The 26,277-nt window shown below is 37.4% G+C and overlaps 1 protein-coding gene across 3 annotated transcripts in view; it reads left to right on the top strand.

Annotated features, from left to right (window-relative positions):
* The window catches only part of CTNNA3 (catenin alpha 3), a 523,251-nt gene that overhangs the window by 386,369 nt on the left and 110,605 nt on the right, over positions 1 to 26,277 (top strand). For all 3 annotated transcript variants that reach the window (XM_080402757.1, XM_080402758.1, XM_080402756.1), the window contains 2 exons: positions 9,115 to 9,315; positions 23,614 to 23,765. In XM_080402757.1, coding sequence (XP_080258883.1) covers positions 9,115 to 9,315; positions 23,614 to 23,765 — 353 coding nt within the window. The remainder of the gene's footprint in view (positions 1 to 9,114; positions 9,316 to 23,613; positions 23,766 to 26,277) is intronic.

Raw genomic sequence — 26,277 nt, 5'->3', positions numbered from 1 at the left:
TTTTGGCAAAGCTGGGTGTATATTGCAGGTCTGTTGAAGTACTGCTTATGCTATGGAAGGCGGCAGTGGAGGTCATTTGTAATTTCCCACATTTGTGATCAGATACAAGAGATGTACCATGGGAATTGTAATATAAACATTGAAATATTGTCTGCAGTAGTTGAGACAAAAAAAGTTTGTCTAGTCCGGTGCTGCCTAGTCTCCTAGTCTCAGCCAAATAGCCTTCTGGTCACTGTTATGAGGAGTTAACATGGTCAAATTAAAGTTGAAGGGATTTATTCAATTGTGCTTCAAGAAGCTGAAGTTGTTGGATTTGTTTTTTAGGAAGATAAATTACAGTCTTTGAAAAAAAATTGTCAGTTATAGGTGCTTCAGTGTAGAGAAGAGAATGCTCTTTTAGGAGAGAATAGTTATGAACATAATTACAGTTACCTAGGTTCATAGCTGAGACATGGCTAGTCTGAGTAAAATATGCTATGTGCATTCTGGAAGTTAGTAGCAGTGGGGAAGGAGGGGCACATGACAAACATGATTTGTGGTTATGGTGATTTCCAAGGATTAAACAAGAATGCTCTGTTTCTTCTCCCTCATTGTCTCCTCTTCCATGTCTTGCTACTATTTCCAATTCTTTATTTTCCCCTTCTTGTCCTACAAAGCTAACACCATATCACAGGTTATTAATACATAAAAAAATTCTTTGTTACCCTGGATGTTATCTTTGATAATGGGAGTATAAACCATCTCCCGTAATTTTCAGAATAAAAACTGAGATAAACGTTCTCAGCTTTTTATAGCCAGAGGAGAGAAATGGGCACCTCTAAAGCCTAAGTCAATTGAACATGTTGACATGTGCACGTAAAGGATAAGGTGGATTGTCCTTAAAACATGTAATTTCTCTCAGCTGACCTGAGAAGAGTGTCTTTGAGATGACTAGGCCAGTGAAGAGGCTAAGGGCAAGTTGTATGGGTGCGTGTCACTCCTGCATGTTTCTGAAGGAGTGTTTCCTTGTTCTTGTGGCCCAGGAGAGAATTGGAGTATGAGAAGTGACCCCTACCCAGCTGGGTATGCTTATGTTTTTGCTTTTTGTGGCTTCTCTTTATCTCTTGCCCATCCAGGTGTCCATGCTTCTGTGCACTTTTTCTCTGCCTTTCCTCTCTCCAGATCCTTATCTAGACATCAAGATGGCCTGTATGTTTTTATGTATTTTCTCATTTTTAGATATCTCAGAGCCTGGCTCATGCAAAGCTCTAGGAAAGGAGAGACTTAAACATGCTGAATGTTGCAAGACTGTGCTTCCTTCATTTCCCCAAGATACTGGAATATATCTGGATGCTGAATGGGGAAGCTGACGATCCAGGGATCTGTCTGTAGGCTGAATTTTGTGCCCAAGAAATTGAGGGCAAGGATTGAAGCACCAGTGGTTAGCATCTCAAACCAACCAAATCATATTGTAATCATGTTAAAATGAGTGGTGGAAAGAAGTAGAACTCTGGAAAGGATTAATATTGCTATGATTGCTATGAATATTAATATTCTCTCATGCAGGGAGAGAAATTTTCAGTGATCTGAAATCCTCATTTCCCAGTTAAACTGATTGTTTTGGGCTGCCAAATCTGTAATTAATAGACACTTTAAGAAAAATTCTTATTGTCAGTGATTCTTTTTTGATGGTGATACGGTGGGGGATTTGGGGGTTGTTTATTTGTGTGGGTTTGTGGTTTTTTTTAGCTTTCTTGAGTTTAAGTGCTAACATCTTGGAATCATTCATGCATAAGTGAATGAAAATGAACCTTAAGGAGAGGCTGCCAACTCAATCAATACTTTGTTCACCCTAAGGTAATATCTGAAAGAAATAAACACTTCAGTTAGTATTTGCTGTGAACAGAACTGAAGTTAATGTTTCAGACTACGGATTGAAGTTTCTATAAACACAAACAACAAATTTATTATACAGTTTAAAGTGTTGCTTCTCTTTTCCTTCATAAGTAATCTATAGGAACTTGCACAGATAGCGATAGATCCTGAAGAACTTTCAGTACCTTGCCTGCGAGGGTGCCTTTATGCCATCCTTTCTTTTCTCTGCCCACATTCATCCTCATTTCCATCGCTGTTTTCTGTTGTCTTGTAGCTTTTGTCTTGCAGCCTCCAGCTCACTGTTTGAGATAGCCACAATATTTTTGTGCTTCAGTCCCATGACACTGGACACTCTTACTAGATTTTTACCTTTCTCCAAGTTAGCTCACTGTTTCATGGAACTGTCTGGCACACTTCCTAGGCATGTTCTTTCAGGAAAATTTGTCCTTGCAGCATAGTACTCATTAACATGAAGCATACCTATTAACTCAAGAGGCTTTTCATGTATGTGCTTTTCCAAATGTGATGACTCTTGGCATCACAGTTCCTGTTTCAGAAAGAGGTTGTACTTGTGGCAGACCTTCTTAGTGTTGTTTAAAAGCAATAACAATTTATTTTATCTAGCACCTGAAAAAAAAGCCATTTGCGCCTGTTTCTCTATCAGTTTATTTCTGGTCTCCACAGGCAATTTTTTCAAGTGTTTAACCAAGCTCATAATCAAGAACCCCCTCCCCCCGCCTTTACATCAAGTCCTAAATTTCCTTTGCTTTGACTTCTGACCAGTTGCCTGCCGGCACATTTGTCCAGCTTGTCAAGGTTGCTCTGAATGGCAGCCCTGCCCTCTAGAGTACTAGCCAGCCATTCTTCCAAGTCATTGTCACCTCCAGACTTGCTGAGAATACGTTCTGTGTCATTGCCCAAGGTGTTAAGAAGTTAAATGATACCAACGTCAGCATTGACCCTTCCTGAAGAGCATCTGTCCTAACTAAGCTCCAGTTTGACTTTGAGCTACTGACCAATCCTTTGTGAGCCTGATGGTCTGGCCGCTGCTTCATCCACCTTGTTGCTCACCCACCCAGGTGTTATCACCCTAGTTTTCCTGTAAGGAGGCTGTGGCAGACTGTGTGAAAAACATTATTGGAAGTCAGCAATAACCAATGCACTCCACTCATCCACAGGGCCAGTCCTTCATCACTGAAGCCAATCCCTCTGGCCGTGCTTGATTTGCCCTTGGTAAATCAATGCTCTTTGTTCCTAATGATCTTCCTGTCCTTCATGTGCCTGGCAATGCCTTCATGAGGTCTTGTTCCGTAATATTTCTAGGAACTGAGGTGAAGCCTTATCCTGTAGCTTTCTGGATGCTTCTCCTTGCCTTTTTTAAGATGGACATAACAATATACATTTATGTGCACTTTATGTTATAGCTGTATGTGTCTAAAACCCGAGCATTTTGAAAGCACCATGTGTGCATTTCAGTAAATGGCAGACCATTGTGAGCCCTGCCTCTCAATACCACTCTTGGTCTGAGATAGAATGATGGTGTTGTCAACTAGATTAGGAACAAGTAATGTTAGAAATTATCATCCAGTTTCTTAGTTTGGGGAAATAAAATACATTTAGTTAGTACAGTCAGAGAAGAAAGGTTATTTATTTTCCTTGTTCTAAGTAATTATTTTTCTCTACTTCCTTATTAATTTAAAAATTCTTCTATTGAATGTCCAGGGACTTTGAACATTAAGTGATTACCAGTGATTTCCTTTTTGTGTAGTGACTAAGACACTGTCTTGCTTACAGAATGTAGATATTCTATTAGAAGAGCAGAGCCCTGAGTGCCAAAAAATCTGTTTCATAAGATTGCTCATGGAGATTTATTTAGCCTTGAGTATTCCCTTAACTTGGGTATGTAGCAAAAAGGTGGGAATTAAATGCAACTTCTTCTTTTTTTATCTGAATATGGGAGCTGTGATAACAGGCAGTTGTATACTGGAACTTGCCCCTTCCACTTGGTGGTCTTGTTCTCCTAACTTTGGCACCAGAAATTGCTAAATCTAAGTATGGATATTATTAACAATTAATTGATTTCAAAAATCTTTTAGGGGTTCACTAAAGCATTATGAGTCTGCAGGAGCACGTGTTTTGCTGTACTAGGTAGTGCCATTAGTGGAAAATCTGGAATCCTTCTTGGAGTAGCACACAAGGTACCACATCCTTAGGAATAGGAGTGGTCTGAGGAGGAGTTTACTTTTTGAATAAAGTGTCTTTGCTTCCCATTTTATCATGCCAACAGATGGTAAAAGAAATAATTTTGGTCAGGCTAAACCATGACTACATACATTTCTACATCTGAATTTATGGTTTAGGGCTTGCAGAAAAGTATGTATTATTTTCCATCTTGTCTTCTGGAGAGCAAACAAACTGAGTTTTCTAATGCTTCTTCATATACTGTATTTCTTAAATATTTAATAATTCTTTTTTTTTTAATTTTTTTTTTTTCTGTAATGCCTCTATTTGGACCACAATTTTCTTGAACTGAGCAGAGAAACTTTAATAAAAAGTGCTTCAACTGAGGCCTTATCAGTGCCAAGTGGAGTGGAAGGGCATCACCTGTCTTTTTCTCCAGATGACGTGCAAAGGAAGAGCTATTGATTTTGTCCCAGAGACAGTCTGAGTCATGGCTTTGTCAAAGACAGCTTTATTATCCAGCGGTTAGCTCAGCTGAGATATGGGTTTTGGCCAGTACAGCTAACACTAAGGTCCCAAAGGAAAATCAGAAGATACAGTGCACCACGTGGGATAATTGCTGTGGTGACCATGGCGATCTGACAATTTCTTTAAACATCTGTCAATCCACTGTTACAATTAACTCTTATACTAGACACTGACTCGTGACAAAGAGATGGTACATCGTCCTAATCTTTTTCTGCTTTGGAAAGTGGGATTCTTGGATGAAAATCCAAAGTTGATCAAATGCATTTTGTATAGAAGGAGGAATCATCTGTAAGAAAGATACAGGTTAAAACAATCTCAGTTGGACTGTGATCAGTGCTGATTTCTTTCCTTTTTCATTATATGTGCTCAGGCAAATATGTAAGCTTGTTTGTGCTTCAGGAAAATTAAGTTAAGCAAGATTTCATTGATTGTGAAGTACCTCATCTGGGGAGAGCTTCAGAACATAGTGAGAGACTGCATGTTTGCTATGGATATTCAGATTCAGAAAGGCTACCACTGTGTAGTACCAGTATGTCAGGACAAGGTCATTTATGCTTATGGAGTATGTGTATTGTCTGTGCATTCTGTCATGCTTGTGAGTTTTTGACATAAGTACAGCATTTATCAAGTTCTCAACTGACCCCTTGCATTTGACAGTGTATGGATGCAGCAAGAAAAGATGTTGCACATCTTTCTAGTACAAGGTAGATGGACAATACACAGTCAATAAAATCTACATCAGTTGTCGTCTTCTTTGAAACCCAGTATCTGTAAGGATATATGACATTCTGATTTATGTTCCCTGATACTATTATGGGCTTTGATAGTTAGATTCTAAAATGATTTAAAAGTAGTCTTACAAATTTGGAAGCAAGCAGCTAATTGGGATCTCAGGCCACAATGTACAGATCTAATTGCATTTCTGTTGAGCGTCTGGCCTCAAGTTTGCTTCTTCTTTCTCCATGAAAGTGTTGGTTTTGACATGTCTTAGAAGGGCTTGGAAACTGTGAGCTTTCCATCATGTGTTCTGTTCATACAGTATTTCCAGTAGGCCACATGCAATATATTTTTTAAAAAAAATTACTTGAGATTCATACCACACAAAATAACGAGTTAACTATGTTTTTCACTTAGGGAGGTTTCACTTGGTGTAGATATCAGAAGGTCCTTACCATTGTATTTACACAGGAATAAACTCTTTAGTTGTTGTCTTGGCAGAACAGTTAAAAGGCAGTGTATTCTTCACACAAAGGCCCTTAAAGCGGAATTTGTGCTATCCACTTCTGTAATCATCTCTATTAACACTTGGACAGTATTAAACCTAATGCAGTGGTGACCTATACTCAGTCACTTTAGACATAACTGTGGCAGCAGAAGTGGGGTTTTGTTTCCTGCATTCTTTCAGTTTCATGTGTTGTGTTTGGCATGGGGGGAACTAAAACAGTTGCCAGTACTCTCATTGCCCTACTTCCATGTAGGTGGTAGTCCATGGGTGTCATAACAGAATATGCACAGACTGAATGAACAGTGCTAACGGTCACCATTATTAAAATTTCATTTTTCTGCTGACCTTGGAGATTGGTGACACGTACCTGAAAGGATATGGACATCCCATATTCACAGGCGAATTGTGTGATGTAGCTGTTTCATAAACTGAACCAGAGTTCATAATTTTGCATAGGTAAAATCCCAAGATACTCATGCCAGACACAGCTAGTAATTCAGGATTACCTGATGGTGTGCTTGCTCTGCCTGAGTTACCATGGTCGTCCAATTCATTGTATAACATAAAATGTAATTTAATACTGACTTACCAAATGGCAATCATGTGAGTTAACAAGAAACATGTAAATTCTGAATTATTTCATGGCTTAGTGCAATAGAAGTTTCACAGTGTTGCTTCTGAAGACAGAGCAAATCTGTTGCCTTCACACCTTGCATTTCTAATGTTCTTGTATTACGTTCTCTGAGAGACAAAGCAGATTTTAAAAGGTCTGTGTGTGAAAGGAAATTTAATACCAAAACTTATATGGAAGCTTTTAAGAAACATTTAAGCTTTAAAGCCATAAACATATTCTCTTTTTAAATTGTATTTTATGTTATTACCCTCTATACCAGAACCTAAATTTTATATTTACATTACTTTGCCTGAAAAAATTGAATATACCTTTCAGTATTGGTGGTATAGATGGGAATACTAATATACCACTTACCTGCTCTCTCTGTAACTTTTGCCACTACTGTCTTCTAGCTTGCTCTGAATTCTTACTCAGGTCTGTTACCTTTGGTTTTATGACCAGTCTTACTTTGGTATCAGTATTTCTTCCTTTGTCTCCATCCTTCCTGCCAACGTTCTTTTTTCCATTACTATGTATTTGAGTATCAAAAAATAGTTTCTTAAAAACAAATAATGCTTTACTATTGCCATTTGACAAATTGGGAGAAGGTGGATACTCAGAAAGACAGGAGGGTATTAATTTATTTAGTTATTCTTTTGTGGCAACCCAGAAGTTTCTTCCATCATCCTTAAGCAACCATTTTCTCCTTGTGCATTCCTCTGGCTAAGTCTTTGTTCTTTTTTAATTGTTCCTGTTTTGCATGGGTGACTTGGAAATGCTCATGTGCCATGCCTCTGTTGTATTTGTGTGTGTTATTAATAATTTCTCTTTTCTGGCATAGACATCTACGTCATCGGATCCATTCAGTGAGATTATCATATCACATATAGCTGAGTGAAATAGCAAAGACAGGTTCAAGATAAGTGTCTCTTCTGTACTGAATGTTTGGTGCTTTTTTAGTATGGAAGTGTGTCAGGTAGCTCAATTTGTCTCAGCATAGGGCAATGCTATTTAAAAATAATATGTCTGTCAAAGAGGAAACAGCAAAGGCAACTTTGCAGTTGTACCTGCATTGGAGGTGACTGCCAGATACAAACATGTTTGATCTGTATGGAAGACAGAGTCAGCTTCTTTCAGCTCCAGCCTTAGCAAACACACCCCTGAGTACCTCTTTGGTTAACCATACAACATACACTTCTTCAGCTCCCAGGTGTATCTTTGTCTTTATCAAATATTGAAGAAGCCCTCTCAACGTTAAATATTGTCTGTAGTCAGAAGGATAGCAATTACTGTGATATATACTGTTGTGGTGTGTGTGTGTTTTTTTCTTAAATAGTGCTGTGGAAGAATAGCCCTTTTTTATTACATCTTTTAGCCCTTTGTAATGGGATGATTTTGTGCCTGTTTATTTTTTTCTTAAACCTTTTTACTAGGAGGATCATATTTAACCCATTTAATGTCTCATCCAAGAACTGGTGTCTAAGAGACTTTTTGACTTTGAGAAGTTGTGTTTCATATAGATTAACAGTATGTGTCTGCCTATTCCCAAACTTCCTGTTGTGTTTTATGTAAAAACATGAACATATCTGTGTTTGGACAGGCAGAAGGTAGTAATAATGTGTATATGTTTTAATTAGTAAAGTAAAAATGGATATGCTTTGGATATGTTGTGGCAAATCATTTAAGTATAGTTGACAATAAACCAGTTGCCATACTGTAGAAAAGATGAGGCAAACAAAAATGTCTTCATTTCCTCAATGTGGCTTTGAATTTGTGATGTGGCCATGAATTCTGAAGAGGAAAACTTTAATAAGGAAAAGAATATTGTAGGAATGAAAGCTTGATAATAGAAAAGAGAAATCCTGTCATTAGACAGTGACAGAGATAGCTGAAGGGGGAAAAGTATTGTGTGGCAAAGAGGCATAGTGAAATAATGTAGCTGTAGCACTTAGTGGTGCACAATCATATTAATATATTGGTAAGTGATACTATAAGTATGTTTATAGGGATATATATTTGCACATAATTTATTTGAATGTCACCAGTAGCATATAAATCAATAGTATATAGTAAAATAGTAAATATATTACTATAAATAAGAAATGTAAATCATATGGAAAGTATCGAATCAATACACATTTTGTAATAATGACACGTATTGCAGTAATTTAATAAGTAGTAGTGTAATTTTAGTAACAGGGAAAAATACTGTTCTTTCTATTCATGTAAGAGTTTGATTTGGCATCAGTGTCCCAACACATTGATGTAAAAGAAGTTAGTTTGCTGTCGGGACAGTTGTTTGTCGATGGAGATTCATCTCACTATGGAACCTTTTGTCACAGAGGCTTTAGAAGTTTTCAACAATAAGTAACAGCTTTAGTCCTTGAAATTTTCCTTCATTCTGAAAATATTTACTGTGTATGTAATGTTTTGTGGTTTTCGTATTTTTCAAACACTTTCTGACTCACTATTTTATTGTTGCTGTTGCTTGTAGGAGAGTATTACTGTACCTTTGAATTGTAGGAATTAATAAATTGTTTTAAGAATTCCAAGGGAAATTCAGTGTAGATTTAATATTACAAGTTTTTTTTATCCAAGCCTGTGTTGGCTTTCATTTCAGCAGGGGAAGAAAAAAATGCAATAAACTTGTGTCTAATATGTGTCTCATTGTGTAAGAGGTGCTATCTTAAAAGAAATGCTGTTTTATTTGCAGAAAGCCATATTCTTGAGGATGTAAACAAGTGTATCATTGCACTGAGAGAGCAAAATGTGGACAATTTAGATCGTGCAGCAGGTGCAATCCGAGCGCGTGCTTCAAGAGTAGCTCATATTGTTTCGGGTGAGATGGACAACTATGAACCAGGGGCTTACACTGAAGGAGTGATGACAAACGTTCAGTATTTGACCAAGAATGGTAAGTCTGATTTTTAAGCTATGACCTTGGTCTCTTTAGTGGCATAAACTTTCCTTTATATGTCACATGTAAAGTGAATCCTGTGATTCTGTGATCTAATGCACTAGTTATGCACTAATGATTCACTGTATGGTCTCTAATCTCCTTTCAGCATGCTATCCAATTATTATAATACCATGCAGTTAAAAACTAATTTTAAATTTTTTATTTGAACTACATTATTTATGTAAGGTTTTTTAAGTTATGGAGCACTTTTACTGGAGTTCTTAAATAAATGTAAGTAAGAAAGTTTGGAGACTTGTAACTGATGAGGCAGAAGCTTTCCACTTTGTTGTACTGGTCTTACGGCACCTGTTTTAAGCAGCTGAAAGGCAAACTTGAGAGAAAGAGAAGCGGATTCATAATTTGTGTGTGCTACCACTTTAAGGACTGCAGAGCAGTGGTTAAATATCCCCAAATATCTTCAGATTTGCTAAGCACATTTGGAACTTCCTCAAATGGTTATTAGTATCCATTTACTTTTTCATAATACTCAAAAAAAGGGTATCCTATATTGGAATATCCCTGTAGAGAATAGTTCAGGGGTGTAACTGCACTGTTCTAGAAATGTTTTCTGTTGTTTACAACAGTTGTTGTTTATATAAATGAATTGCTGGCCTTTCATAGTGTATACATAATTATCTGCTGAGCTCCCAGGACTTCCATATTTTCAGTGGTTGCAAATCTAAATAGTTTGGCAGTTAAAAAATTGCTGCTAATTTTTCTGTCAAGTCTGTATATCTCTGGAATACAGGATTTAGCTTCATGAACTCAGAAGTCTAAATCCTAGCTCTGTTAGTCTAAACAAATTCCTGGTATCTTACATTTGACTGACATTTACTTTATTTTGCTGCAAGAAGAGACAGGGTTTTTATTTGAGCTCTTTCTTAATCAGTTCAAATATGTCCAGGACAGAACAGTCCTCATGTGAACAAGAGTGAACTGACATTGCAATGAAGTGGCAAAAGGGACAGAATAGTGAGAAGGGTTTGAAATAGACTTCCTTGTTTTTATATTCTTTTCTGACATTTTGATGAGAAAATCTGAGAAAACTTTCTACATGACATTCTTTTTTTCATAACTTCTGAAAGTTCTGTGACAAATACCAAGGGAATCAGCAATTATAGGAAGGCACAGTTTTGATTCCCATGTAAAAGCTGAGCCTTTCTTTCTTGAAACTGGTAGTGTTTAAACACATTTTAAGTTGACACTGATTTCTGTTCTGTTGTCTTGCTTTGACAGTAATATATAATGTGCCTAAATCTGTCTGTCTGCAAAAGACTGGAAGACATAAAACTGGTTTTGCTTGGAATGTTTGCCTTTGTCAAAGGTCATCAAGCATGGTGTCATCTCAAATGTCTTTGTAGTACTTCAAACCTAAGAATCCACTATCTTAACAGTGTTCAGTAGGAGTGGAAAAAAGAAACGTACTTCTGATTCTGTATTTATATGATCTGCAATGAACCAAATAGGGAGGTTTTTTGATTGCTTGATGGTTTTCTTTTTTTTTCTTTTAACTATTTCAGCTCAGGGAAAATGCAGGTAGGCTGCAGCCTTCAGGTGTAACCCAAAACATTCTGTCACTGCTGCATCTTTCAGGAGCCAGCTGATGGCAAAATAACACTTCTGAGAGAACTGTGTATTTATGCTGCTGTTAGCTCCTAAGTTAGCTTACATGAGTGACCTAGGACAGTGAAGTGCATCCTTTATGCCCATTAACCAGCCCCACCCCCCATCCTTTGATACAATACACAAATTGTCCCTTAGTCTATGGACCACCCCTCTGACATGTATGTAAAAGGTCCACAAAATGTCAGTTGAGTTAATTTAATCCATGAGTTTGGGCTTCATCTGTTATGCTGGTCACTGAGGACAGGAGAGGTGGTGTGTTGTGTGGAGCTGTTGGGCACCAAAGGCAGCTCAGGTTGGCACTCTGCTGCACTTGCACTGCTGCTTGTAAGGCTTGTCCTCCATTGGTTCAGGTGGTTCCTTCTATAGTGATTCCTGTAACATGCAACTCAAGTCATGGGTTACAACAATCTAAAGGTATATCCATTACAGTCTCCACCCCTGGTCCTTTTGGGCCAGGTGATAGGATTTAACATTGTAATGAAGTCCCCCCCTTGTTCTTGGCCTGGCTAGCAAGAAGGGGTTTCTGCTATGGTAAATCCTATAACATGCAACTCAAATCATGGATTGTTTTCACCCAGGAGTAAATCACCTTGAGATACACATTGGACTTCCCCATCCTTCTGCATTACCCACCAAGTGCACCCAGATCCTTGCACTGGTTGATGCCCAGCCGGACCCTGAGCGGTGGCCCCCTGGCCTACTTTCCCCCTAGTTCTGTTGCTGAGCAGGAATATGACCCAAGCCAAAACCAGCACACATAATCATAATTATTAGATATAGGGGATACCAAGGACAATTTGTGGCCCCATTATCTCCTTGAGAGCTGTGTAGACCTATTAATCATAATTAAATATTTTCCTCAAATTTCTAGCATTTATGCATGGCCAGTTGTTCACACTGACACAAGAACTAAATGTACAAACTCTTCTGCCTCCACCTGGATTAAAACCAGTTTGGCCCCAGAGGGGCAAACACCTTAAACTTTTAAGCCTCTTCTGGAGAGATTTGGTTTGTGTTCACTGATTTTCTTTAAAACCTTCACAAGTTTTAGTTACGTTTTTGGTTTTTTTTTTTTTTTTTTTAAGCCCTTTCCTGCGATGTTATCCTAAAAGTCATGCTATTCTTCCTGACCTAGCTGTCTTCTGTATTGGCAGAATGTTTTAACGTCATACTGTTTGCCAGTGTCACTGATTTATTTATTTATTTGTTTATTGGTCTCAGGACTTGTTTTGGCCAGCTTCCAGATTCTTCTCTCACTTTATAGCCCTTCCAGTATGATCAGTTGTATAGCCTCCATACTAATACTGATCTACTCCACCTGTAACAGAGCTTTCCTGTATTGTGCTTTATTAAATGTTTCTGCAGGGTGGATTAAATCTACTGCATTGCTTTTCTCTGGGAAAAGGTAATTTATCTTAGCAATAAAAGAGAGTAGTGGTATTTGATAGGAGCTTCCGTCTGTCTTCTGCTTTTTATTTAGCTTTTCCGTTTCTTCCATGCTTATGTGCACAAGCTAATGACTTTGTATTTTCCTAGATGCTTCACTTGCCTTTTTCAAATACAGTTTGCAGTCTTGTCTCAACAGCTTATGTGAGATGACTGACAGTATCCTTTGTCTGCAGAGTCTTTTGCAGTAGGGATTGTCTGTTTTTTCCAGTTCAAGAATGTTACATTCTTACTCAAAAGACACCTGCCATGAAGGCAATTTCATAAGGCTTTGCGATCTCTTTTCCCCTGCCCACTCCTGACATTTGGTGCTTATTTTATCCTCTTTTGGCATGCCATCTAAGCCAAAATGGGAAGAGAGGAGCACCTTCAGAGACTTCATTGACTTTTCCTAAGATACATCTTCAGATGAGGTAGGATAAATCAGCTGTTGAAGCTCCTTACCTCCTCTTGTAGTATAAAAGATATCGAGATGACCAACTTTATTCTAGGTAATATATTTGGGAATACGTAAAACGAGGTGGATGAATCTCACTAATTCTGTGTTGTGTGCAAAATCAAAGGTTTTCAGTAATTTAAAAAGACAGGTATTTTCATTGAAAAAAATACCTTTAAATGCTCATTCATCACCCTCAGAATGAGATTTAAAGAAAATACTTGCTATTTGAGTCTGTTTATTATTCAGAGGTTTTTACACTTGCTTGTGAAGTCAAAAGACTCCAAAAGAAGACTCAGTCTTTTCACTGTAAAATATTTTTTTTGAAAAAGGAAACCCAAAACATTTGATAGAAAAACTGGAGCAAGGCTTGAGTATGCAAGCTTATGGGATTGGTAAACTTGTGACATTGGTGTACAACTCAGACAAGGAACAGCTTGTAAGAAACTCTTCATTGGAGAATTATTCTAAGAGTTAAGAGGGGAGAAACCATTAACTAGGAAAAATGCCGAGGTTGTTTGCATGACTTTGCCTAAAATAATTTTTGTCTATAATTACATGATGATTGTAAGACTGTAACTTAAGCAATAACCCTTGGTTCTTGTGACAGTTACTTGATTACAGAGGTAATAACCTCCATTTGGTTAGTCTGCACCTAGCTTTTTTTTCTGTAAGGCTCTGTTCTAATCCTTCTGTGAAACTGTGTTAAAAACGTTTGCTTTAAAAACTGTGAGATTTGCTTCACTTGTGAAGAATGTTCTGAAAAATAGAAGTACCTTCAATTTTTTTTTTGTGTTCCAGATAATCAAAAAATTACCCCAAACAAAATGCCATTTCTTTTTGCCATTTCTTTTTTTTTCATTTCCTGCAGCTCAAAAAAAGCTTTTCATCACTGTTAATAACAGTAATGTCCATGTTGATTATAAATACTGTGTGGGAGTTAACACATTTTCTTGTGTTAAAATGCTATTCCACTTAGTGATCATCTGAGGTACTGAGAAGAAACTCCTCTTCAATCACTGTTCCCACAGGCTTTGTTCAGTAAAAGGTGGCTTTGTTTTTTTGGGGGAGATTTGTTTTTTGGTTGGGTTGTTTTTTTTTTTTTTCAGTAGAATTGCCTTTCTGTATTTATCATACCTGACACTTTGTGATGAATCTTCACTGCTTTTCCTCACGAGGCAACTTTAAGAAATTGCTCCTGACTTTCCAGTGTGTATATATCCTTTACCTATTCCTTTGAATATATTTTTCTCTTTTAGATCTTAGACCACAGTCTGGGTCTTGTCTGGGGGAGTGCATTTGTAAGAACAGCCCTTCCTTAAGCTGATAACAAGATCAGGGACCTACTGTTCTTTGTACTAGGTATTTGTAACTGAAGTAGACTCTCTAACTTGGATAGTTTTTATCTGTGTGCCCATATCAAAACCATTGCCTTCATTTCCGCTGTGACTTTCTTGCACAGGGTCCTAAGTGCCTTAACCTCTGTAATGTTAAGGACCCTTCATTTGCAATTCTGTAGTTTGCCATTCACTTCCAGCCCTGTAACCTTTTGGGTCATTTTTAATGTATTTCCTAGAGCCTCTGTGGCAGTGTTTTTCCATTACTGTTGTCATAATGTTTTTCTTGTGGTCTTGCACCTACAAACTGAGATACTTTTGTTACTTTGCATTCTTTTAGGAGTCACAGTAAGCATGCTGTGCCTCTTGCATTTGTCATGATTAACTTTCTGTGTCTCAGAGACGTTTAACAAATATTTCCTTTGCCATTCAGCGTTCAAAGAATCCTTTTTATCCAGTTGTCTTCTTAGAACGGTGTTGTGCATCGGAGCTGATATCTGCCTTACAGCAGTTGAAGTTTTTTGTCTTATTTTAGAAATTTGTAATAAGGACATTTTAATTCTTAACCTAGTAACTTTGGCTTTTTCTGATGCTTCCTGGAACCAGCTGGTCCGACATGCCTACAGAGGAAAATGTTTTGAATTCTTCTAGCCATTCAATTTTTTAACATATATGTGTCAGAGCATGATCTGCCTCCTAAGCAGGACAGTGGACTGAGTAGTAACTGTATTTCACAAATCATTAGTGCTTAAGAGTTAATTCTATATTCCATAGTCTATGAGGACTGGGTTTTTTTAAGACTTCACCATGAATCCAGTCTCATTAAGGATTTGCTTAGAGCTGAAAAATTGTGGTAACTTCTTGTTTTTCAGCTTTGGATCACTCTTAAATTCTTCAGAGCTATCATTTGTTGTTGTTTTCTAACCTGAATTTACAAAAAGCACCTTATGCAGTTTTAATTTTTGCATGGGATACTTTTAAAAATATTTTATAAGAATTTGTAATTGTAATAGCATACTGTATCCTAATAATAAAATTATGTGGTCTCCTCCCAATACTATTTCCAAGTATAATATAGCTAACCATTCCAAAGTCTGTTCTGCTTAAGATTTTCATAGTGTCTCACCCAGAGTCCTTTCTGGCAAACATGCCCTCAGCTTTTTGTGGTTCCCTCCTTAGTAACTATGAACTGTTAATATTTGGAAGTGATAACAGCAGATCTTGATGGGGGAGCATATGCATAATTCAGTAGGATTTATGTATGCATGTGTATGTATGTATGGATTATAAATCTGTTAACATAGTAAAATTGAGTCTTGCTGAAATTATATGCTCATGGTCATTTCACCTTGGATCTCAGTAAGTCTCTCAGCATTACCATTCATGGCAGTATTTGGAGAAGTGGCATTGAATGCATTATATGCTGAATAGATATTTCTGTAAACAGAGCTTCTCCTTAAGTGCTGGGGACCAGGTTCTGTTTTCTACCAGAGTCTCACCGCTACCAGCTCTGTACAAAGTTGTCTCTGAAACATTTTGTTTTCCGTTGACTTTGTTTTGACTCACAGTTGATGAGAACACCAGACCATCTCCTGGGTTTACCCAGTGCTATTAAACAACTTCAGCTAGAGTAGTTTTGGAGTAATTCAATAGATAGCCAACAAAATGTAAGTAATACATCCATCAATTTTAGGGCATTCATCATGGAGTTTCATGCAGGGATATACAACCATCTGTCACTCATGCTCCTTTATGATTACTGTCAGGAATTAAAAATTAAAAGGTAGATGACTTCAGTCAGCAGATTAGAAGGTGTGTACCTTGGGCATTGTTTAAAAAATTCATTGCAGAAACCTTCACCCTTCCAAAGCAATATAAAACAGCAGCCATGCTTCTCTCATGGAATACTCAGAACTTGACAGCTAGGTTAGGCAGTAGACAGTTGATGCCCCTCCTGATCAACAAAAACATTTGGGAGAAGCCATAGATATTTCAACAGCTTGTTTTGTTTTATGTTTTTTATTTTGAGCAATTTCATAACTTCTTTCCTGACCTGAAGCTGCCAGTTTGCATTCCTTGTGTCAGACTATTAGTGTTTTCCCAGTAACTTTATTCTTGGTGTTGAGGGAGGCTTAAAATAATTTCCTGAAACTGATTCTCAGGTTTGAAGTCAGAAGTGTTTAGTGATCTATTCTACAAGATGACTGCAAGTAATAGACCTGTTTTCATTGGTCTTAGATTTCCTGGGGGGCTTGGGTTTGATATGCTTGTTTTTTAGGAATGGGAAGCTAGATTTCAGAAAATAATACTTAATGGTAGTATGCCAAACATGGAAGAAAGATGATGTATTGATAATAATAAGAATGCAAAAAGGAAGGTGGGAAAAATCGGAGAATATGCCTTTTGGAAACAGGAAGATACTCACTGTACACTTTCCAAAATAGGCTTTGCTAAATTCAGAAATGCTAGGGAAAAGGTTTCTGGAAAAAAAGAGGCTTTTAGGATGGCCAGGGTCTGGAGCAGGTGACCTGTGGGGAGAGGGAGACACTGAGGGTTTGTTTAACCTGGGCAGGTGGAGGCCAAGCAGCAATCAAATAGAAGCCTATATCTTCTTGCGAGATGGTTACAGAGGCAGTGGTGCTGTTGATTTTACTGTTCTAGCTAGCTTTCCCCAGCACTTCTACATGCTTAAATTAAATTAACCATCTTCTTTATCCCGCAAATGAAAACAGTAACTTTCCACATCCTACCCACTGTAAGTTTTTAATTGGAAATGAAATCAGATACTAAGTATTAAAAATAAGAGTGCCTTGTGTATCCTGACATAAAATTAGCAAAAAAATCAGTGAGAGTAGCCTGTTACTGCGCCAGTATTGTTTGATAATAAGAGTCAAGTGCTAGAAACATCTTAACATCCCTCTGGATTATCCTCCATTCTTGTGGACTGCTAATTCTCTTCCCACTGATTTAGAACAGGTTTCATTTTCCTGTTTGTTCAGTTGCAAGCAGTAAGACAAAGAGATTGTAATATCCTTCACATTTTTTCCTTTTTTTCCTTATGTAGATATGAGAGTATGCATGTGTGTACATAACAGCAGTGATGCAGTTGAATAGAAAGTTTCAGAGGTGGAGTTTAAAGTGGTAGAGAAAGTGTTACAGTCATACTCAAGAAAATAAATTAAGCCAGTCTTCAAAGACTCAAAAATTGTAATCTATCAGATAAGTGAAAAAATAATTTTGCAGGTTTTTTTCTTTTTAAAAAAATCATTGTGCTTACAGACACAATGTTTATATGGTACGCGTCTGATAATGTTACAGTATGTACATTTACAAACAAATTCACCATACCCCCAGCAGCAGATTGTTTTCTGGAATTCCTTTTTTGTTGGGTGAAGCCTGAATGCTTTGGGCATCTTCTGAAGATGCCCAGTATTATCCTCCTATCTTGATGAATTGTCATCAAGGAAAGGAGAAGGTGTACTAAGAGTTACAAGCTTAGGGCGTAGGCCAGGGTAATGCTTACAAGTGGTTTCTGGGATGTAACAATAAACGTGGAATAAGCAGACTTGTCAGCCTGCACGTAGTCGCAGCATTCATGAGTATGTGAGGAAGCCCACTCTTTAGTCATGGCAATGTTAATGTATAAAACCTTAGCCAAAACTGGGGTTGTATTGCACATGGAATAAGAATACATTCCATGTTCCAGGGTGTCTGTTTCCCAAATAGGTAGATTCTTAATACAGTTGTGAAATTAATTGCATGAAGTGAATTCTGTCGTCTTTTCAGTACTTCTCTCCAGATCAGCCTTAATAAGATTTCTATTTTAGTTCAAAAGAGGTAATTCTTTCTGAGTGCTCTTAAATGACTTTAAATATCTTCTAAATGACCTTTTCAAAGGCCAGTCTTTTTTGAACGCTAAAATAGTCTTACTTACCCCAAAATATCTCTTTATATACTTTGTTAAGCATATTCATTTTACTTCAGATTTCATAGGAATTATTGTACTAAACATAAAGTTAACAAACCCCAGCATGTAGTAATACTCACAGAAATCGGAGTGGTTCGGGTTTTTTGCTGATAAACACTGTTCTCTAGCTTAAGCAGGATATAGCATAATGCTTATTCACGAGAAACAACCAAGTTTAAGATATATTTTTTTTGTTGATGTTTTTATTCAGCTCTCTTTAGGTAGGATTTCTCTTCCTCACCTACATTACTGAAAGGCTGTTCTCTGTTCAGATAGTCTCTCTTAACATATGATGAAGGAACTGCCCCATAGGAAGACCTCCATTTCCTCTTAACGTTTTGTGTGGTGTTTCCTGTGTCTATTCAGTACATTTGAACAATCTCAATTCAGGAGTGTTTGTTCAGCAGCCTTTAGAAATTGTGTGATGTGTTAGTTGGCTTCTTGTTCTTGCTGGCAGAACTTTGGCCTTGGATATAACAAAGCCAGTGAAGAGGAATTTCATTAGAAGTCTGTGGTAGCAAATTCTAGTAATGGAAATACAGGCTGCAATTCAGAGTAATTTTGAACAGATCCAAATGCATCTTTTCTTGACAGCAGTGGTGCCTGGCTGCCCTGTCTGCCTTTTCCTACCATGTTCCTTGTACCAGTACTAGCATGTCAACTATCTAGCCTGGTGGCAAGTTGGACTGGAACACTGAACCACCTCAAAAGTAGTTTGACAGCCAAATATCAAAGTCTTTTAACTGCTTCAGTGCATTGAACTTTGTTAACATGTTGCTCTGTATGATCAGTAGTTTTGAAGTGAGGACATGCATGTGGAAGCTTGTGGAGGTAGCCTGCAGCTGGACTGAAGGTAAACTGAAGCCTCTGTGTGCCCCATGAAATTAATTTGCGAAGAGTAATTGTGCTTTTCTTCATTGGATACAGGCTTAGAGTATTTACTAGTCTTAGCTTACCTGTATCACAAGACATTCTGTTTAGTGAAGGTGCCTCTTAAATGAAGCCCAGTGACTTCAGTTAGGCTAAAGGTGGCCATGGTGTTCTGCTCTTTTTCTCCTGAACTTAGTTCAGCAGGAGTGGATGTTTCCACAGCACATAAAGGCCCTGCAGTAGCAGGGAAATGATGAGGTAAGACAGGCCCACATGGTCCACAGTCTGCTAAGAAATGCAAAAGAAAAAAATAAAAAAAATAAATCTGAAATTCTTCACCAGGATGAATTAGAGGGAAGGTCTTTCTCATCTGAGATCTCATGGGCAGTCTGTCCTTGAGTGTGGCAGCAAAATGTAGTAGGTATAGAGCTTTAAAAAATGTGGACTATTTATATGATCTCAAAGTATCTTTCTGCTCTTTGGGAAGGTGTGACCTGCCTCTAATACCTCATACAGGGAAATACCTCTACCCTGTCAAAACCAAACCCACGTCTCTCTGTGTTTTCTGCTGGACATTTGTGCAGTGAGAGGAAAAAGGTCCCTTTAAGTCGCCACTGAAGTCTTGAACTGTGGTATTTAATTGCAGGTACTGCCTTAATTCCCAGCTGCATTGTTAAATGCATTTGCCAGGCTGTGCAAGGACTGTGGAGAGAGAGCTTCAGTAGGGAAAAGTCCAGAGGCTCACAGATTCCAAAGTCATAAGCAATCACCCGTACCCGTACTCGCCGAGTCTGCTTACAGAGTAACAGTGACTTTGCATTTATTTAAATTGTCATGGAACAAATGAAAATATCTGTGTGGTTCCCAGGTAGGGAGTTGAGTCACCATCATGGATGTGTTTAAAAGAGGGATAAATTAGGGCCTTCTCTAAACTTAAAAGCAGCAGTTTACGGGATTGCCATTCATTACTAATATACACTGCTGATAATTAGGTCTCACTCATTATCAATGATTTCTCATATTCAGGACAGTTAGCTCTTAACAATCTTAGGTTTGTTGTCTGTAAAGTTGTAATACCAAAAAACTGCTGTCGTATATTCAGCATAGATTACGTATAAATATATGTGTAAACATATGCATATTTTATAAATATATATGTATTTATATACAAACATAATTTTCTAGGCAGTTAATATATATTTATATATATGCTTAGCTGTGGTACTAGATGCTTGTTGGTTATGCTAGTAGTCTTACAACTTTTCAGGTGCTTACAGTGTTGCAAAATGCTTATAAACTCTTTCTGGTTTCACTATTCTAGTATGTATATGTCTGGATTTAAGAAAAGGGAATACTAATTATATTTTGCATTTAGTATGCAACTTCTTTTACACACAACAGGCTTCTGCCTTGGCTACTTCATATTGTACTACACTTTCAGTATGCAAAAACCTTAGCATGAAATACCAAATCCCAGAAAGACCATCTATAGTTCTTTATGCTCTAAATAGTCAAGGGGGAATGGGCACAGTGGGTGATTCAGAGATCTTTTCTCTCATATATTTTCCTAGGATTGAGATTGGCAGAGGAACATGAGCTGTTTCATGTGTTAGAAGTAAAAAAACCAAGTTAATCCCTTTCCCTGCATATAGCCTGTAAATTTGTTACCAAAACCTGGTAATTTGAACGCATGTCCCTTGTACTTCTGTTTGAAGTAGAAGGGGTGTATCAAACACACACAGTCACAAAGCTCTGGTACTCTTTTCAAATATACATACATATATATATGTGTGTGTGTGTGTGTGTGTATGTCTTGGCAAGTCATCTGATACAGTATTATAATTAAATTTCACCAATTTAACAGTGTATCACAAAAGTATAGACTTGAAATTAAGTGTCTGTACCATAGTGAAATCAAATTCAGAAACAGCTTGATGTTCATATTAGGATAGTATTATGTGGATTTGTAGCACAATCATAAACGATTGGAATTTCAAAAAACTGTTCATGTTACTCAGTTCAGTCTTTTTCAGTGAATACAGAATAATATTCCTTTGCAGTAATTATATTCTTATTTAAATGTATTTTTAAACACATCTAATGAAGATTTCTCCATCAGTCATGAAACAGTGTATTCCGTTCTAAATTGCATGCCTTGGGTGGTGTAACTCAAGCTTCTTCCAGAAGAAGCCCTTGCATTCCAGATGTTATGCCCTGGCCAACACAGTGGCCTTAGCTTAGATGGTTTTTATTTGATGTTTGTATTAATTCTTTGTATACCATTTTGAATTGAAATGACATTAAGAATTGACATAATGGTTTGCAGTAAAATTGGGTTACCAGAATATACTGTTCTTACTACCTGAAATTCTTAGATGCCACTCCAGAAGAAATTTGCAAATGCTTATTTTTAAATCACAAAGAGCACAAACTATTCTTTGTTCTCAGACAGCGAAATTATATGAAGTAGTACTGCATAAATACTGTGCAGTTTAACTAGATTTCTTATTTACTCTAGTATTACCGTGCAGTGAAGTGGTAGCTGTAGTTTTAATCTTCTACCATACTTGGTTTAGGCCTCACTTTAGCTGAATTCCTGCAACTCAAATACTACTTAAATCCTCTGAAAGCAAACTGTCTATACCCATCACACTGACTTTCATGATAGGTGATCAGATTATGGGGGATAATAAAATACTTGAGATACACCCCACTTGCCACAACTCTCTGCCTATGCTACCACAAGAGGACTCATCTGAACTTGTTGCTGAAAGATGAAGGACATCCTTAAAGTAAATCTTTAATTCTCATTAATTAATTTGAGATTAGTTCAGTCTAACATGGTATACAATTGCAGGATGAAGCATGAAGAAGCATCCTCAGGAGGGCAGAGTTCAAGCATGTATTCCTTTTACTGTGTGGCTTTCTCAGTGCTAGACAAAACTAGACAAGCACGATAAGACTTAAGCTATGCTGATGAGCATCGAAGAAAATGAAAAGGCATACAGAGAAGAAATTGTGAATTACCTCACATGATGAGGTTTTTTTTTTTTTTTCAAAAAGCACTGAATAAATAGGCACTTGTTCTCCCTAATTATTCCGTTTGGTTGCTAATGAAAAATGTTCTTGTGTTTTTTCCATATAATTTAAGAAATCTGTTCTTCCCACTGACCTTTCAGAAGGCAAGATAATTCAAGTGATAATCTGAAGATGGAAGAAAGGATTTCAGATATCCCATTTTTCAAATTAAATGGCATCTACTTGTCTCACACTTCTGGAGGCCTCTTTTACAGAAGAAAATGAACCTTCCCACCACCACTGAATTAACTGATTTTTTTTTATTTCTGAGAACTGACACATAAGTAACTGTTCTGCACTCTAGAAACAGCTGAGCTCAAATGCAGTGAAGTTAATGGTAATTTATCAGTGAATTTAAATGTTTCCAAGGGTTATGTTTGTTTCTCCAAGTAAAGCTAGGTATTAAAGCATTATTGTAGCATCTTTCCTAATATTTCAATTATATGTTACCAGATTTTCTAATTCAGAAGTGCTGTTGACTTTAGCTGAAGTTTTGTGTAAAAAATTATTATATACTTCAAAATTTTGCCTGAAATGATTCGTACTTAAGTTATAGGTAGTGGTGCTTTCCTGTGGTGAGAATTCATGAATTACACAGTGAGCAGCTGTGGAGGAAAAGATGGAACACATACTCCACTTGTATTTGAACCAACACATTGCGTGAGAAAAGCTTCTTTTCCACAAGGTGTATGTTATTCATATTGAATATTACAGAAGTTTAGTTCTATCCCTTTACCTGTTTTCTGTCTTCAGTCTACAAGTGATAGGAAATGAGTTGTTGCAAATTAGTTTAGTCTGTACTTTTTGAGGTCCTTCTGTGTGTGGTGGATTCGTGGGTTGGGTTTCCTTCGCTTCGAATTGATGTGAAGGATCAAGGGAGATATGGTGGTACCAGGTCTGACGCAAAATAAGGCCATGGAGTACCAGAAGAAAATTCCCAGGACATTCTGGGTGAAGCACAGGATAATATCAAACTGACTCAAAATTTACAATTTATTTAATTCAATCATACAAGGTAAACTGTCTCAGTAATTCCAGGTTACAGTTGTGGGACTTTTTAATTTAAAGAATAAGCATCAATCTTTTGGTAGTTTCGTCTCCGTTCAGACTGAAAGCAGATTCTGACACAGTAGGACTTTGTGGAATAGTAGTTCCAGCTTTAAGCTACATTATTCATCCTGATTCTTTGGCTAAAATTACTATTGGAATCACTGGCAAGGGTTTACAGCTGCTTCCCCAACTCCCATTTTAAAACTTTCTTTTTCGTTGTTGCACTTTATAACCATCCTCAGCCTACATGCCCAGCAAGTGTATTTTTATCACCATGATAAAAATTACAAATGTGTTCCCAATTAAAACTAACCATGTTATTACTATAATACTTTTTAAAATAAAGTTTTAGTCAATGTGAGGCAATTTGCTAGAAAGAACAATTACCTGGTTTATACTTTTTATGCTCACTGCATTTTGTTCGTGTTTTGTTTTTCACATAGTGATTCCAGAGTTTATTAGTCAAGTAAATATTGCATTGGAGAGTTTAAGCAAGAGCACAGTGCATTCATTTGATGATAACCAGTTTGTGGACATCTCTAAGAAGGTGTATGATACAATTCATAACATCAGATGCTCAGTCATGATGATTCGGGTAAGTTATTTGTTTGTTCATTTATTACTCATGTCTAAGATAGTTCAGGACATCAGGGTGTTTTCAGGAAAATGTAGAACTCTGCGTGTGAACAATGCCCCATAGGTCATACTCAGGTTGAACTGATCTGGGAAATTTGGATTACAGTGAAACACCAGTGTTTATAACTTGGAAGGCTAGAATTGTGTTGAGTACCAGATCAGAGTGTTACATAAAACATGTTTTGTTCTTCAAAAATGTTTATTTATATTTGGTTGATAAAGATCTTAATTTACTTCATGCATTACAAACTTGTGGCTACAAACCCAAATCTGCTTACAGCTCTTCAACCTTAATTTTATTAGGTGGACTGTAGAGTATGTTCAGGTGGTTCTGATAATCTCTTGTTGAAGTTTTGTCAGCTTCATAGCGGAAGACTGAACAGCCTGATTTCTATAAATCTTATGCAGTCACAATCAATGTACTTATCCTAGTGTTCTTCCTGAAGTTCAAGAAATGTTTCAAAACAGCTTATTTTTAAAATTTGAAACAGAATTTTGTCAGATGAAATGGAGATACACTTTTCAAATGTAAATTTGTCTTCTGCATTTTCATTTTCAGTTGAGAAAAAAAGTAAGAAACAGATTCCTCTTCTCTTTCAAATATAAAAACATATTGAAGGCTAGCATGACCAGCAGGTCAAAGGAGGTGATTCTGCCCCTCTGCTCTGCTCTGGTGAGACCCCACCAGGAGTCCTGCATCCAACTCAGGAACCTTCAACACAGGAAAGGTCCTGTTGGAGCGGTCCACAGGAGGGCCACAAAAATGATCACAGGGCTGGACCACTTGTCTTACGGAGACAGGCTGAAAGGGTTGGGGTTCAGCTTGGAGAAGGCTCTGGGGAGACCTTATTACAACCTTTCAATATTTAAAGGAGGGCTTGTAAGAAAAATAGGGACAGACTTTTTAGCAGAGCCTGTTTGAGTAGAACAAGGGGTGCGATGGTTTTAAACTAAAAGAGGACAGATTCAGAGTAGATATAAGTAGGAAATGTTTTACAGTGAGGGTGGTGAAACACTGGAACAGGTTGCCCAGGGACGTAGTAGATGCCCCATACCTGGATATGTTTGAGGTCAGGTTGGACAGGGCTCTGAGCAATCTGATCTAATTGAAGATGTCTCTACTTATTGCAGGAGGGTTGGAGTAGATGACCTTTAAAGGTCCCTTCCAACGCAAACAATATTATGGTTCTGTCATTCTAATATGGAAAAATATTAGTGAGTTAACATATTGCAGTGTGTAAGTCAAACAGTTTCAACAGAAATTCAAATGTGCAAAATCTTTAAAATAAGCCTCATTTAATGCCTGCATTGTTCATCCTGCTTGCCCTTAGTGACTCAGGGACTCTTGTTTTTTTTTAAGATTACACAGTTGTTCCTATCTGTTCCTCAGTGAGATCTGAGTCTTCTGTACATCCAGCCTTCTTGGGCTTGAACTCCGGATGGTCATGACTGACTGTTGCTTTATGGAGTTTTTAATCTTTGGGAAATACACTGAGGAGTGTAAAAAAGCTTCAGTCAGTTTCTATGAGGACACAGACACTACCCTGCAGGAAGCTCTGAGTGTACTTTGTTACAGTCCTCTGTGGTGTGTGTATGTGTGTGGACAGTCACTCAAAAAAGAGAAGTGTATCTCCCCTATACTTCTTTTTGAAGCATGAGGGGGAAGTACCTTAATCTCAAGAGACTGTACATATGTATAATGCATAGTAAGCATACAGTGTATTTGTACTATGTAAGTGCATAGTGCATCTAAAATTACGAGTCACTGCACAAGACCTAAATGGGAAGTATTAAGATGAGGATTTCTATTGGTGCCATCTTCTGCTTTTGCTCTTTAACAAGGCAAGAAAAAAAAGTATCAGAAATTACCTTGTTGGTTGTACCTGAAGCTGTGAGTAGCAATGAGCAGATACTCCTCCTCCTCCTCTGAATTGAAGAAGTTATGTCCAATGGGACAAAAGCCTGCCTCCACCTGTACTGAAACTCCCATTATCTTAAACAATGTATGTATTTGCCTTAGAAATCAGTGTTGCTTGTATTCAACTATGATTGAATGTATTCAACAGCCCAGCAATTACAGAGTCCTGACAAAAGCTCAGGTTAAAAAAAAAATAATTCATTAAAAAGGACATGTGCAGCTTTCTACTTAATGAACACTACTATTCAGACACTGTCACGAGAGAGTTTTTTTGAGATTTGGTGAAATGAGTCAGCTACTTCACCATCCTTTAAGAGGTACTGACTTCCAGCACAGAGAGCGTGCTGAGGAAAACCTGGCATTCATTTTTTGAGTAAGGTTGTATTTGCAGTCCTAAGTAGATACATTCCAGACAATAGCAGTTTCATTTTAATTTGCCTGTAAGAAGCTTTAGTAACTCTGATGGTTATTCGGATCTATGCTGTTAACCACAGCAGCCAAGGTGAGGAAATAAAAGTGTTCTGTGGCCAACTTACAGGGGCTTACTGATACA

Source organism: Falco punctatus, assembly GCF_963210335.1.
Source record: "Falco punctatus genome assembly, chromosome: 9".
NCBI classification, from domain to species: Eukaryota; Metazoa; Chordata; class Aves; order Falconiformes; family Falconidae; genus Falco; species Falco punctatus.
The sequence above is the reverse complement of the archived record's forward strand: the minus strand, read 5'-3'. Positions and strand labels throughout refer to the sequence as shown.